At 39.0% G+C, this 16218-nt stretch overlaps 1 protein-coding gene across 2 annotated transcripts in view; it reads right to left on the bottom strand.

Moving 5' to 3' along the window:
• Positions 1–4755: 4755 nt before the first annotated feature.
• ctif (CBP80/20-dependent translation initiation factor) overlaps positions 4756–16218 on the bottom strand; it is an 81598-nt gene continuing 70135 nt past the window's right edge. For both annotated transcript variants that reach the window (XM_049466357.1, XM_049466358.1), the window contains 2 exons: positions 10669–10722; positions 4756–6250 (listed from right to left, as the gene is read on the bottom strand). In XM_049466357.1, the coding sequence (XP_049322314.1) occupies positions 6035–6250; positions 10669–10722 (270 nt within the window). In that variant the 3' untranslated portion in view covers positions 4756–6034. The remainder of the gene's footprint in view (positions 6251–10668; positions 10723–16218) is intronic.

The following is a 16218-nucleotide window of genomic DNA, read 5'->3' as shown; positions in this document are numbered from 1 at the left end:
GGGTCGAGGGTCACGGCGGGCCCGGTGTTCAGATGGAGGAATAATGCACAGATCTAAACAGAGCCGAACCACAGTTACTCAGAGCTGCGCAGGCAAAGCTTTCCTGCTGTGACTGAAAAAAAAAAGAACCTAAATTAAATAAAATACAATCCTAAAATCATACAAAACACACTGCGTCCTGAAGACGAGGACGCACGCTTCCCAGAGTTCTGTGTGAAATTCCCTATCGGCCGGCGGGAGCGTCTGGGAATCTCGTGCATGCTCGCCTTCTGCTTTCTGATTCTTGATGCAAGACAGAAATTATATATGAACACAAACCTGCCAGCGGAGATTTAATGGAAACCTTGGACGTTGCTTATGTGTATACGAGTGTAAACGTGTGCATACGTGTGTGTGTGTGTGTGTGTGTGTGTGTGTGTGTGTGTGAGCACACATACACACTGGTAGTCAGTAAGAACTGCTCACCTGCAGATGTACTGTAAGTCAGGATGTGTAAAATCTTAATTACTCTATTAACAAGTTCAGTAGGGCCTACAATAGAAGAAGGAAGTTACTTTATTTCAGTAATTCAGTTGAAAATGTGAAACTCATATATTATATAGATGTATTAAACACACAGAGTGATCTATTTTAAAGCGTGTATTTCTTATTTTATTGTTGATGATTTATGACTCTCAGCCAATCAAAAATCAGTGCCAAGTGGTTCTTTTGGCAGTGTGCGCAGTGTGTCAAGTCCTGCTGGAAAATGAAATCCTCATCTCTATAATATTTGTTACCAGAGGGAAGCATGAAGTGTTTCCCCACAACTTTAGACTTGATAATAAAACACAGTGGATCAACACCAGCAGATGACAGACATGACTCTCCAAACAAACCATCACTGATCATCAGTAAATTTTACATTTTATTTAAAACATAATCAAGGGAGCAGAGTCTGGAGGAAGAGTGGAGAGACACACAGTCCAAACTGCTCGAGGTCTAGAGTGAAGTTTCCACCAATCAGTGATGGATTTCATTTTCCAGCAGTACTTGGAAGAACCAATTGGTCTTATATAATATTTTAAGTTTCTGAGACAATGATTTTTGGGTTTTTCATTGGCTATAAACCATAGTTTAAAATGTGAGATTCATATATTATACAGATGTATTACACACAAAAACTGAGTTACTGAGTAAAGTAACTTTTTTCAATGATATTCTGTTTTTTTGAGATGCACTAGTATGTATGTATGTATGTATGTGTATATATGTATATGTGTGTATCTATGTGTGTGTGTATATGTTTATGTATGATTGTGCAAGTGTCTTCACCACCCCGCAAAACAAAAACTAAACACAACAAACAGCTGAAGGCCACCAACTACCCCCCCCCCCCATCCCATCTCAGAACTGCCGCCTCCTACTCGTTTTACCACCTCATTTTAATATTCATATATGCTAAATATATGATTGCATGCAGGCCATTAACGAATAGATGACTGGCTTGTGTTATATCATCATCATAATACACACGTTTGCAAAAGCCCAGAGTAATGGACGATTACTAGCTATATACTGGTAAAAGATTTCATCAGCCGCAAAGAAACCCAATCAACTCCACAGCGCTTTTTAGTTACTTTAGAAAGAAAATACAGGTTTCCAGTCAAGACTCACAAAAATATCCACTGCAGAGCGCCTCGCGCGCTCAGACGCTCCAGAGGACGCTTCTATTTTTTATATTTTTACAGCCATGCTTTTATAATTTATCATTTTTTAAAACTCAAGTTTCTCGTAGAAAGCTGCGCTCTGTTCTCCAGACCGGCCGTCCAGCCTCAGCCTCCAGAAAGCTAAAACCTTTACTGAAAAAAAGTCTTTAAACTAAAATCCTGCAGGAGTTTCAAAGGCCACTAGTTTCTCCCAAAACCAACCAACCAACCAATCAATCAATCAATTAATCAATCAATTAATCAATCAGCTTCTAAAACCACACCTCCTTCTTACCGAAGGCGTATCTGTAACACATTTCATTCAGCTACACTGAGAGCGTCTACCCAGATCACATTTTCAGAAAGCATATAATAATATCCACTCGACTTTTAAAGCAGTCGCCTTAAAAAAAAAAAAAAAACAGTGCAAAACCAAAAAAAATAATAAAATAAAATTAAATAAATCAAATAAAAAGGAAAAAAAAAAAATTGGTTCCACTTTATAATAAACTTCTCTAAAGCTGCTTTTGCATATAAACCCAGAAATTTTTTTAAAACATTAAAATCAGATAAAAAAAATCCGTTGTTGCTCTTTAAATAAAAATGAAAAAAAAAAAAAAAAAAAATTCATCAATTCAAGCTTCTTAATTTCTACAGAAACAAAGAATTTTATCCTCTCATTAATCTGTACTATAGTTATAATCCCCATCTATAATAGTGAACTCAGCAGCAGCAGTAGTAGTAATAGTAGTTGCACTGCTGTAAAACTAAACAATTCTTAAAAAGAGAACTCCGGTGTAAAATTAACTTTTAGTGCAGTAAAACATGATAAAAATGACTAATCTTTATTGAATAGCTCACCTCCGCTCTCCAGCAGCTTTCTGAGATCCAGCAATTTTGTGCTTTTTGCCCCCAGCGCTCTTTACAACGGGTGCTTTGAGGCATAAAATTGCTGATAAATCACTTTTTACACCGTTATGCAGCTCAAAGTAGCTCCAGACCGCCTTACTAGAATCTGGAGAGCCCTGACATTTAAAACCAGGCATTAATAACTTTTAAATTGCATAAAAAGCTTATTAATAACCACTGTTTACATCTCTCAGCACTAGCTTCAGCTCCGAGCGCCACCGTCACTGTACTGATGATGACACAGACATATATACACATAGACTCTACCTTGTTTGCCTCCTAGTGCCCAGCGCATTTATTTATGCACTTATTTATTTACACTGAGGAAGATGTTTAAAACGCATATAATAATCACAATTTTACCAATTTTTACCCGATTTTATAGATATTTTACACGGATTGGTTTGTTATAAACAGCAGAGATGTAGTAATGCTGTGTAGTGATGCTGTCACACATTACAAAAACTGACTTTTATGCTGAAATACTGCAGCATAATTTATTATGCTCTTTAACAGACTTTAAAAGACAGACATTGTATAGCATTATTAATAATTAGTATTATTACGTGTGTAAGTATATACATATGTGTGTATAGAGAGTGCTGGGGGCAAAAAACCCAAAATTGCTGGATCGCAGAAAGCTGCAGGAGAGCAGAGGTGAGCTATTTAACAAAGCTTAGTACTTTTTATATCATGTTTTACTACAACAAAAGTCCATTTTACACCAGATAACATATTCTCCTTTAATATAAAATGGACCAAACAAACGAAATTAAACAAAATAAAATAATAATAATAATAATATCAAACCTGTGCAATAATAAGACTACTCTTAAAAACATCCTCCTCTTCATCACACACACACAGACACGTGGATTATAACTTCAAATAAAAATCAATGGACATATAATAACAACAGTAATAACATTTCAGTATATAACAGTATTATAATACAGGAATACACGGCGAGCAGTGATCACACACTGAGAAAAAAACGACCTGAAGAAGAGTAGAATAAAATAAAAAATAAAAAAATAAAAAAAAAAAGGACGACAACAAAGAGTCCGGGAGTGACGCGTCCAATCAGAACGCTTTTATCTGAACACACACACACACACACACACACACTCCCGCTGGGTTGGCCTGGTCTGGACAAGAGGACGAGGGGCTTCTGTGTGTGTGTGTGTGTGTCTGGCCTTTTAGTCTCCAGCGGCCATCTGCCACCCAGAGTCAGGCTGTGGTGTGTGTGTGTGTGTGTGTGTGTGTGTGTGTGTGTGTGTGTGTGTGTGTGTGTGTGTGTGTGTGTGTGAGACAAAAGCAGGCTGTCTGTTTGACCTCGGCTAGACAGGCGTGATGGGCGACAGTGTGCTCCAGGGAGAGGATTCGCGACACAATGACACACTCGCACGTGTCTGGAGAGGGGGAGGGAGGGAGGGAGGGGGGCACAAAGGGAAGGATGGATGGATGGATGGAGGATAGAGGGGGGGGTGGATGGATGGCACACGAACACAAAAGAAAAAGAGGAATTTCCTAATAACCCCTCCACCACCATCATCATCGCCCCCCACAGACACACAGAGAGCATGTTAGTGTTAAACAGCTGACACAGAGCACCCCCCCACCCTAGACTCCTCCCCCCAACCATCAGACTCCTCCCCCCACCATGTGACTCCTCCCACATCTCTTTTGTCTCCTTTATGCAGGGGTTGAATCGTAACCCCTGTATCGTCATGCGCATCATATTTTATCAATTTCTTTTTAAAACTCGTTTAGTGTTGTGTTTAAACTCCGCCCACTAGGATAGCAGTGTTTTACTGTTTATGCTTTGCAATATTTATCATCTTGCTTATAGTATCACAATGTGTTAAATTGTCTGATATATTGAATCGTATACTGATATTTATATATTGAATTGTGGAGATTTCTATTGGTCTATTCATTTACAGTGTTTATCATTAGGAGTGTATGAAAATATCCATTTTATACAATTTTGTAGTGTTTTGTGTTGCAACACTTGATCAATTTTCAAAAACACAGTATTGATTTTTAATTATTAGTGTAGATTAGTGAAGATTGGTGTCAGAAGTGGTTTATTTAGTGTTGGGTTTAAACCCCGCCCACTAGTTGTACTCTGTTGCGTATTTCTTAAATATGAATTAATAAAAAAAAATTGATTTAAAAATAGAAATATATTGCCTTGCATATCGCTCTGTCATGTTCTTACCAATACACAGCACTGGTTGTCATGCAAAAACCTCAGATCTCCAAAAATGTTTTTTTTTTTGCAAATTTGCAGGACAATATTCGTAATTTTCATGTAAATATATGTAAAACAAGTAAATAAATACATAAAGTGTTCAAAGCCATTTTGGAGCATTTCTATTGGTCTATTCATCAATAACATTTGATACAGTGTAAGGAACAACTATTAGATTCATAATATATAAATTGGGTTATAAGTTCTTAACAAGTTATTAATAATCATTTATACCATCGCAGTTATACTATAATGAATGTCAGCTATTAAGCTAAAAATTAATTTTAATGATTAAATATAGATTAATTAATATTTGGGAGACAACAGATCACTATTGAACATTTTGTGTTTATATAATAATTTGTAATATAAAGTATTTATAACCCAAATAAAAACCATTTAAAAACCATTAATAATTAGATTTTAAACCGTTTAGAAGAATTAGTTGCCTTATTTTACCATGGCACCTAAAAAAAAAAAAATGTTACCAAATATTAACATATATTTAAGCATGACGGTGATGATATATGTGTGTATACGTGTGTATATGTGCGTACGCTCTGCCCCAAGCCTCTTCCTGATGCTCTCGGAAGCGTCTGTCTGAAATGAAGGCTCTTTATTTGTGTTTGCTCATGTTTATGGATGTGGCATTTCTGTATGTTTGTTAATGTAAAAGCCGTCTGGTTTTATGTCTGGATCATTAACATGCAGACGTGGAGGGCATACATATTCATTAAAATCTGCATATCATTAGCCTTTCACCCTCCAACCCTAGGCCAACCCCTGCATTCATCCATCCATCCATCCATCCATCATTTATCTACTTATCCACTGCTGCAAGAAACCTCAAGCAGCGGCCAATCACATCCTCACATCCTCAATTTGTCCATCCATCCATAAGCAGGAATGAACTTCAAGCTGTGGTCAAGCACGGCACGGACACAGAAAAAACTCATCTATTCATCCATCCCAACCATTTTTCCGTCTATCCATCCTTTCAGGGCAAGAAGGAACTTTGACTATCCATCTATCCATCCTTCCATCCTTCCTTCCTTCTCTCATCCTCATACATCCAGGTCCAGCCCTCTTTTTTTTTTTGTAGCAGAACTTCCTCCTCCTCCTGCTTCTCCTCCTCCTCACTGTAGTGGAGGAATATATATTTATATATGTGTGTGTTTTAGTGTCAGGCGGTTAATTTCTGGATGGTCCTGTTGTAGTACTGAGTGGTCAGGGCCTCCAGTGGGCTCCAGTGATGAGCGTGGAGCTCGATCACCTCCATCAGCAGCGAGCGCGTGAGCTGAGACTCAGACGGACACAGCATCTTATCCCTGACCGCCGCCAACAACTCCGTCATCGTCTCCGGCAGCTGCTCCTCCAGCAGACGGCCTGCGCTCTGCAGCTGAAACACACATAAAATACACATATATATAAAGATATCTTTATCTTTATTACTATATAGTAGTGGTTTAACGGTACAGAAAATTCACATTTCGGTTCACAACTTGGTTTAAACCCGCAGTTCAGTGTGTGTTTGGTACATTATCGGTTCGGTTGGTGGAAAAAATAAAGAGGCCGGTTATTCTGTATAGCTTTACCTTTATTAACTTTCTAAAAAATGAATCCTCATTATTACCATGTTTAGTTTTTTGGGATGAGCTCGAGCTCTTTTACTAAATGCTGAAACCAGATTATCTTTTAGATCTTGTTGGAACAAATAAAACTGTAAGCTTGATTGTGGCGCTGTATTTTAACTGATTAAACTACACAATTTTTTTAAACATATTGTTAGAGAGAGAGAGAGAGATCTCATTATTATATATGATTTCTCCCAGCAGTAAGAGAGTTTATACTGTAAAAATTAAGATCAGATGTGGCTAAACATAAATAGAGGATGACCCACCACTCACATAATAGCTGCACTGTTTCAGACTGTTTGAGAAAAATGGAGAAAACTGCTACAGGAAGACGTCTGGCTGACCCACATGGAAACAGCAGCTTTAGCCTTTAGCTCAGATTAACAGCAGAGAAGAGAAGAATTAAAGGTCTGAATTAATGTAATAAAAACAGGTACTGGACTCCTGGTGTTCTAAAACTTTTGACCGGTAGTGTAAATACATGCTGTGTGTGTGTAACCATCACCCGTCACAAAAAGAGAAAGGAGGTGGAGCTAAAGGAGGAGGAAAGGAACAGGGGAAAGGAGAAAGGGGAACATGTGGTCAGGAGGGATAAACGAGTGCAGTATAAAGAGAGAGGGAGAGAGGTCAGAGGTCACGCCTGGATAGTGGGATAAGTGCAAGGAAGTGGGGAGCGAGAGACAGAGAGACTCAGAGAGAGATAGAATGAATAAAGGATGATAAAGGCAGGGGGAGGAGTCTAAAAGAAAAAAAAAGACAGATGCTAGAGAGAGAGAGAGAGAGAGAGAGCATCAGAGAAAACTTGAGAGAGAAGAGAGAAAGCAAAGATGAAAAGGAAATATTAGAGAGAGAGAGAGAGAGAGAGAGAAAGAGAGAAGATAGAAAGCAAAGGAGATATAAAGTGATAGAAGAGAGAAGAAAGAAAGGAGCTGCTGCGAGAGAGAGAGAGAGAGAGATATGAAAGAGAGAAAGAATGAAGATGGGAAGCAAAGGTAAGGGTGAGAGAAAGAAAAAGACAGAGAGAACAAGAGAAACAAGATAGGAAGCAAAGGAGAGAGAGAGGAAAGAAAGAAAAAGAGCTGCTGAGTGTGTGTGAGAGAGAGAGAGAGAGAGAGAGGTATAGACTCCTGTTGGCTAGACTGTGTGTCTCCTCCTGATCCAGTTTACGGGCTTTCTTCAGCCGAAGAAGACTCTAAACATTCTGTCTGGAGCCACACACACACACACACACTGCTCTACACTACACTGACAAATGCTAATGGACAATCTTTATTATTGTTATTTGTGTGTGTGTGTGTGTGTGTGTGTTATCTGGTGGATAATTCAGTGACTGAAAGCTGTCCTTGATAAAAGCCTGATATATTAATGTGGGGGCAGAGCTTCTGGGCATGGTGTACATAATTGTGACTATTCATTGGCTCATCGTACAAATAATCACCAGTTTAGTTGACTACCAAAATAGTCATTAGTTGCAGCTCTAATGTACAGTAGGGCTGCATGATATATCGTTTAAGCATCGTCATGGTGATGTGTTTAATTTAATTGCCTTAATTGCATAAGCACGTCATGTTGCAATGTTTTAATTATTGACACAAGAAGTAGATACACAGCGCTGTCTCTGTGTCTGTGTGAGTGACAGGCTGCTGCTGCCTGAGAAGCGCGACGGGGAGGGGGAGCGCGAGGAGTAAACATGAGGTAACCGCATGGCCTTTATCCACATGGTTGGGCACGTGCTCGTAAATGTGAGCAGGTGTGGAAAGCTGTGCTCCTGAGTGCAGCACAGTTTAACAGCGCAGATATTTCCAGTTACAGCTGAATTCACACTTTTAATCCCAGAAAAACAAACAAACGCTCATATTTATCTTTTAAAAAGACATTTAAATATCGAGCAGCACTAATGTACAGTATCTGAATAAATCAAATGACGTTGGACCAACAAAAACATGAAATATCCTGGATTCATACCATCTGCAATCAAATAAAAGTAAAGTAAATGTATTAAACTCTAGGAAATAGCATAAATACAAATAACATTTATAGCAAAAGTAATGGTTTTACAGAACATCACTGTGTTCAGGCTTCTTCTACACGTGTTTTTGATTGTGGATGTTCAGTAAAGGAACGCTGTGTGCTGCAGCTCTGCCTTTCTGTCCGTGTTCTTCTCATATACTTATGATGAGACGGCTAAATTAGACGCTGCGCTGCTAAAAGCTAAGCGAACCCTAGGGTTTGGTTCTCTAAATGAGGAGTGTTTGAGGGACGTCACCTCATGCGAGCTAATTACTGATATTCTACCCCCTTATAAAGCAGCTCCACGCAGCGCCCCCCTCCCACTGCAAACGGCTGATTATGTTCCCCAAACATTCGGTAATTACAAACAGCGCCGACGCTAACCTGGGTGTTTGGGTCTCCGCAGAGACCTGATTACACTCTGAAGGTAATGAGGTATAATTCTTAGTCTGCTGGAGAGCTGGTTAAGTCTGTGCATTAGTCTGGCTGGCCACCCCAACCTGCAGTACTGACACGGCTCTCTACAGAGGAGCTTAAAATATACTGTGTGTATTGTATATACTGTTGTTTTAAAATAATTAAATTTAGCTTTTATTTTCTTTGTCATTTCAGTCCCTGTATTTGTAAATGCCCTCAATGTACTTCTGAGTTACAAATTACGAAAAACTAGACAAAATATGTTATATGTTAATTGATTTATATGCTAATTATAGGCAAACAAATCTGCCAATGGGGTAAGAACATTTTTCTTAGCTTAGTTTTCTAAATCAACCTTAAATCTGTTTTTGAATTTTCACATTATTTTAATTAATTTAAACTAATGTAAAAATTAAAACACAAAAGGTCACCAGACAAGTTATTCTGATTCTTGTGCCCAAATTTAAACCAAACAAATCAGTGATTTGTGCTTGATTTGAGTCTTACTTCACTCATTTCGAGAGTGTGTGTGTGTGTGTAACAGAGTGTGTAACAGTGTGTGTGTGTGTGTGTGTGTCTTTTAAGAGTTCACCTCACTTTACCATCCTCTGAGCCTCAGACAGGCCTTAGTCACAGTCTAGTGCATCAGCATCGCCTGAGACACTGATCCTCCCTCTCTCCATCCCTCTCTCTCTCTCTCTCTTTCCCCCACTTTACTCATTCTTACTTGTTCTCTCCTTATTACTCTCTCTGTCTATCACAGTCTTACTTCTCTCTCTCTCTCTCTCTCTCAATGTCTCTCTATTTCGGTTATTCTTTTTCTCTTTATTTCAGTTATTCTCCCTCTTTATTTCGGTTATTCTCTCACTTTCTTGTCCTTACTTGTTCTCTCTTTCTTGCTCTCTGTCAATTACACACATCTCTCTCTCTCTCTCTCTCTCTCTCTCTCTCTCTCTCTCCATTTCAGTTATTCTCTCTCTCTCTCTCTCAGTTAGTCTATCTCTGATCTGTTTTATTATTAATGAATCACTCAACTCTTCCTTCAGCTCTGGGTTCCACTTCCTCACTTCCTCTTTTAATACTTCCTCTGTGTGTGTGTGTGTGTGTGTATAAAACAGCATCATGAGTTCAGCAGGGTTTACAGGAGTACTCTGAGTTTTGGGGCTGGACTAAACCCCAGCAAACTCTCACCAATAACAGAGATAATATCAGCTCTCAAGCTGATAATTGTTTTAAAAAAAAACTCTTTTAAAGAGTGGCGTAAGGGGCGTAAGTTGAAATAAACTAATCAGTGTCTCACTTGCTTCTACACTGTGAAGGAGCTCCAGTATTCTGTTTATTGTTGATGTAAAAGCTGGGTTTGTGCTGCTGTGTGTTCATGTGTGTGTAATAAGTGGGGGTGTACGCTCGGCTCGGCACAGCGCCTGTGTTACCGAGATAGCGATGAACGCCTGACTGTTGGCGTCTGTCTAGGTTGTATTCAGTCAGTGGAGCTCCTGTGTTTTCTGTTACCAAGATAAACAAGATAAAACTCCAGAAATGTACCTGAACACACCTCATTTCCAGAACACCACGCCCATCAGTGTAGATATTTAAAGGACGCAGGTGGAAGGCGTTAAAAAGGCAATTTGCAGGATGAATGGGACAAATTAACACCTGAAATACTTAATCGCTTGGTATACTTGGTGCCAAAACCTGCAAAAAACTTTTATACGTGTTGTGTGAGAGAGCTCCTTTAATGATTTCTCTTACTGACCTCCATAGAGCAGCAGAGGACGGCGTCTTCCTTCACTTCCGGCGACTCCAGCAACTGAAAAACACACAAGCAGAGACAAAGTTCAGTATAGATCAGATACAGCAGAACATCATCGGATTAAGATCTCCAGTCTGAAGGGGATTTTATAACTGGTCAGATGGTCTGAAACATCTAAAAAGGTTTTCTTCACACTTGAATCGATGAACGAAATCATTAATGCTGGGCGATATGGGAAAAATTATATATCACGATAACTATATATCTCGATATACCACATTTGAGTATGTTTTCAGTTATTTTTTAAAAAATATGACACAATAATATCATTGCTTACTTTTTTCCAACTTTATTTCAAAGTGACATTAAACCAAACTTTCACAAATGACAATTACTACCTTTTAGTGCAGCAATATATAATATATATGTATCAAATGATAAAAAACAGATGAGGATGCAGATGCAGTAGCTCATTTTTTCAAAATTATACAGATATTTAAAATGAGTTATCAAAATAAACTCAATTAACATTTTTTAAAGTGTCCATCAAATACCGTAAATCAGTCATGTCGCAAAAATCACATTATGAAGCTTTTTTTGCGAAGATTATTATCTTTATTATCACTTATATAAACAGAGTTTATGCAAAGTGACCACGCCAATACATTTCATCTTAGCCTACGTTATATATCTGCATGAATAATTGATGAAATTACTGTAGAAATGATAAAGAGGATAGAAGGTAAGTAGCATGATAGACACTTTTCACAATATCGTCCCGCGATATTTATCCTCATATCGCACAGCACTACGAACCATGGTTTATAGTTCAGACCAAACAAGGTAGCTGTGAAAACACCTACACAGACACTGCGGTCCTAAACCTGGTAGATTAAATAATGTAGGATTATAGTATTATGTATTATTATCAGTATTTTATTTTCATGGCACTTACTTGTCATTATATTAGAGGCGTATTCAGATAATTTTGGAAACTACATATTTCCAATTAAAAAGGTTATCAGGACAGGTTCAGTGTCTGCATCTAAGCAAAATGAAGCATCAGTTCACAGTGTGTGTGTGTGTGTGTGTGTCTCCTGATGTCTGTCGGCGGTTTGTGGTTTCTATGGAGAGTAAAGAGGGAAATTAAAAGGAGAAGTAGTCGTGTTGTGTCGCGATGGATCTCTGCTTCCTCCTCAGTGCAGAGAAATGAGGTCAGTGTTTACCGTCTTCACACTGAATGTCTGTCTGTCTGTCTGTCTGATAGCTTCCTAAAAACCTCCTCAGTGGTTAAACTGGAGACATCAGCAGATGTTTGGACACCTCTGTTCGAATCACATGTACTGCTGATGCACATAACCCTGACTCAAAGTTATTGTTTTTGAGGAGAGAATACAAAAATACAGCTGTTTTTTTAAGTCAAGTAGACTGACTGTGTACACCATAGACTATTCATATAAGTGGACTTCCAAATTCCAAATAAAAATATTCTCATTTAGAGCATTTATTTACAGAAAATGAGAAATGTCTGAAATAACAAAAAAAGATGCAGAGCTTTCAGACCTCAAATAATGCAAAGAAAACAAGTTCATATTCATAAAGTTTTAAGAGTTTAAGAGAATATTTGGTGGAATAACCCTGGTTTTAATCACAGTTTTTTTATGCATCTTTGCATCATGTTCTCCTCCACCAGTCTTACACACTGCTTTTGGATAACTTTATGCTGCTTTACTCCTGGTGCAAAAATTCAAGCAGTTCAGGTTGGTTTGATGGCTTGTGATCATCAGTCAATGTGTGTGTGTGTGTGTGTGTGTGTGCGCACGTGTAAAAGTGTAGTGAGTGTTTACTCATGGTGAATAAAAGCTTGTGATAAACATCACGCTTTAAAGTGCTAAACAGGACGCGGAGGCAGACAGAGTGTACGAGCATCAAACACAAACACCCCCCCCCCCCCCCAACCCCCACCCGCTGACACACAAACACAACAGGAGAAAAATCAGCCTGATTTATCTGCTGAACATGTCTGTTCTCTCTTTCTCTCTCTCTCTCTCTCTCTCTGTAATTATATTCTAATCCCAGTGACTGCATACAGAGGTGTTTTAACACCAGGGTCCAACCGATACACTCCTGCAAATTCATCAGTATGATGAAGCACCGATTACAGTAGAATAGAGAATTAAAGGAAGTACCGAGTCTAAAGCACCAGTCTAAAGTGCTGCCATTATGATCGGGAGACTGCTGATTTTGCTAAGCGATTGTTGTATGATTTTTTTCTAAGTGGTATCTATGGCGCTGCTAATTTTTGCTAGACGGTTGATGTGGTGTTGCTAAGTGGTTGGAAGATGGTTGCTATGGTGTTGCTAATTGGTCTGTACTATTTTGCTATGTGGTTGCTATGGTGTAGCTATCTTGATGCTAGATGGTTGCTATGATTTTGCTAAGTGGTTGCTATGGTGTTGCTATGATTTTGCTAATTCGTTGCAATGGTGTTGCTAAATGTTTGCTATGGAAATGCAGGTGGTTGCAATAGCGTTGCTAGGTGATGCTGTGGTATGCAAAAGGCTGGAAAGTAAATTTTTATCAATTTAAATTCTGTGGTCCGTTTGTTATTTTTAGTTTTTTTTTATTCCGTCTGTTTTGTAAGAAAGTGAAAGTGGTGTGAAGGTGAGTAATGGGTTCTCAGGGCTGTGTGGTCTGAGTGGGTGTGTGAACGAGTGTGGTGGTTGTATCTGCTAGATGTTTGTGTGGGTGTGGAGCTGAACTGATCTGGGGTGATACAGTAAGTGTGTGTGTGTTGTTTGGGTGTCTCACCACAGATTCTTTTTCCCCATTAGAATAGAGGGGGTGGATACACTTAAAAAAAGATTACTAAAAAAAGTTGTGTTGCAGAAGAAAGATATTGATTTTAATATGAAGGCTTTTGAAAATTTAATATGATTTTAATATTCTGTGCTAAAACCAAATTCAGAGTTTGAGACAACGTAGAAAATTAGTAGAAAGAGTTTGAGTAGTATGTATATATATATATATATATATATATATATATATATATATATTAGAGGTGTGCCAAAAAATCGATTCACATAAGAATCTTGATTCTCATTTACTACGATTCAGAATCGATTTAAAATGTCCCAAAATCGATTCTGAGGGGCGGGTTTTGGACTGATTTTGGGCTGGGTATTTTTGTTGGACCTGGCAACCCGCTTGTCCCTTCAAACCGAGGTCTTCCAGACCCACACAGAGCGTAGTAGGTGTTTGAGAATCACCGGTAAGATGGCAGAACAAGCACTATATTACCTTAGATTAACGTGTAGTTTTAATGTTTTATGGCAGAATGCTTCATAACAAGCATAAAAAAGATCGCTAGTAGTTAGTTTCAGTAACTGTTAGCTAGCTAACAAGCTAACTTTCCAGTTCCACCTTAAATAACGCTACAGGTGGCAGCAGGCTGCAGCATTTAAGGCGGAACGGAAAAATAAAATAAGCTAATCAGAGCTAATTTCAGCTCCTCATCACAGAGGAATTAAGGAATGGACAATATGAATTAATTTCTCCACCTCCTGCCCCCTTTCTGAAGAAATACAACGACCTTAAATTAACTAGTTAATCACCTCCTGAACTTTAGCGCTCCACTGCTATCATCACATCAGCCCAGCAGCGTCACCTACACACCACCGCTAGTAGCCTGGTAATAAAGCAGTGTTATTTATTATTTATTTATTGTTCATTAACGTCATTGTGATATCCCAGTGATTCCTCTGTCACTGAGGACCCACATTCCTGCACATTTTATTGTTTTTGTAACACATTACCTTCTCCAGGACCAGTGTATATTATGGATGGGTTTTTTTTCAATACGATTCATAAGCCAGAAGCAGAAATTTTTATAATTCAAATCGTTTTGAATCAAAAATCGATTTTGAATCGAATCGTGGCCCCCAAAATCGGAATCGAATCGAATCGTGAGATAGTAATCGATTCCCACCCCTAATATATATATATATATATACACATATATACATTCATTCCCTCTTTCCAAAAAGAAAAAAGCAGTATATGCAGCTACACGGTCCCTTTAGGAACAACTTGGATGTCTTCTGTTTTTTTTTATGCATGGCCAAAGATCAGGATCGGGACTCGGTATCGGCAGATAAATGTGATTAATGTAATAAATGTGATTAATGTAATAAATGTGATTGGGGCATCCCCATTCCAAACTCCTGACCTGTAATGTGTGTGAGTGCAGCAGTCTGAGTGTGGACATATGGAGCACTGAGAGACCTGTGTGGTCCGTCCACTCAGTGCAGAATGAACTGTGTAGCGTGTGTGTGTGTGTGTGTGTGTGTGTGTGTGTGTGTGTGTGTGTGTGTGTGTGTGTGTGTGTGTGTGTGTGTGTGTGTGTGTGGAGTAGAGGTCTGGTGGTCTGTGTAATGACTGAAGTGGTCTCGTAGCTCAGGTCTCCAGGGGGACGGCTGCTTTATGTCCACTACAAGACATCCCATAATGACGGCCCAAGAGAGAGGAGTCACAACAGCCACTAGCTCAGGTTACAGTCTCACACACACACACACACACACACTCTCACACACACACACACACACACTAAACATAAAGGGACCGGAGGACTGCCCACTTAGAAGATGAGACTGAGACTAGAGAAGTAGGTGACAGTTCAGGTGTGTGTTTTGTGTGTGTGTGTTTGTGTTTTGTGTGTGTGTGTGTTTGTGTTTTGTGTGTGTGTGTGTGCGCGCGCACACATACACACCCACATAATACTTCCTTTCAGATGCAGGAAAGCTGCCAGATTAGCCCACAATTTGACTCTGATCTCTTTTTGGCTGTTCTGACAAGCTGTGTGTTTGTGTGTGTGTGTGTGTGTGAGAGAGACGCACACACACACACACACACACACAGACCAATATTACATAGTGTTTACATGACAGCCTGTCTGGCAGCCAGGTGTGAAGTGTGTGTAGGGTGTGTGTTTGGCGCTGGTGAAGTGGCAGGACAGGTTTGTTAATTACAGGTGTGTGTGTGTGTGTGTGTGTGTGTGTGTGTGTGTAGGCTCAGTGAGGAGGCAGTATTAAAGTGAATGGGAACATCAGTGAGATCTGCTTATCTGTGGTTTATATAAGAAAGCTTCAGGTGATTAAGGCTACGTTCACGTTACTACAAGCCATTGTAGTAAAAAAAAAAAGCAAAAATCAATTTGAGCAGACAAATCGTAAAATATCTTGGGTTCATATACTGAGTCTGTAATCAAGTAAAACTCAAACTCAAGAGCATTTTTTTTCAATTAGCATTTTCTCTGATATCCCACCTTAATCTGAGGCAGTGTTTCAGCTGCCGAGCGATTGATGAGTCCGGCTCTGCTTCCTCCTGCTGAGGTTTGTTGAGAGGAGTTGTGGAGATAATAAAGCCAGCAGGGATGTTTATGTCTGACAGGCTCTGCAGTAAGATGTGATTATGGAGTCTGTAAGGGCATACATTAAGCCGGGAGCGGGGAAGCTGCTGTTTCCTGCTAATACAGTATTAAAAGTGTTTTGGTCT

Source organism: Astyanax mexicanus, chromosome 17, assembly GCF_023375975.1.
Source record: "Astyanax mexicanus isolate ESR-SI-001 chromosome 17, AstMex3_surface, whole genome shotgun sequence".
Lineage (NCBI taxonomy): Eukaryota > Metazoa > Chordata > Actinopteri > Characiformes > Acestrorhamphidae > Astyanax > Astyanax mexicanus.
This window is presented reverse-complemented; position numbering and strand designations above follow the sequence as displayed.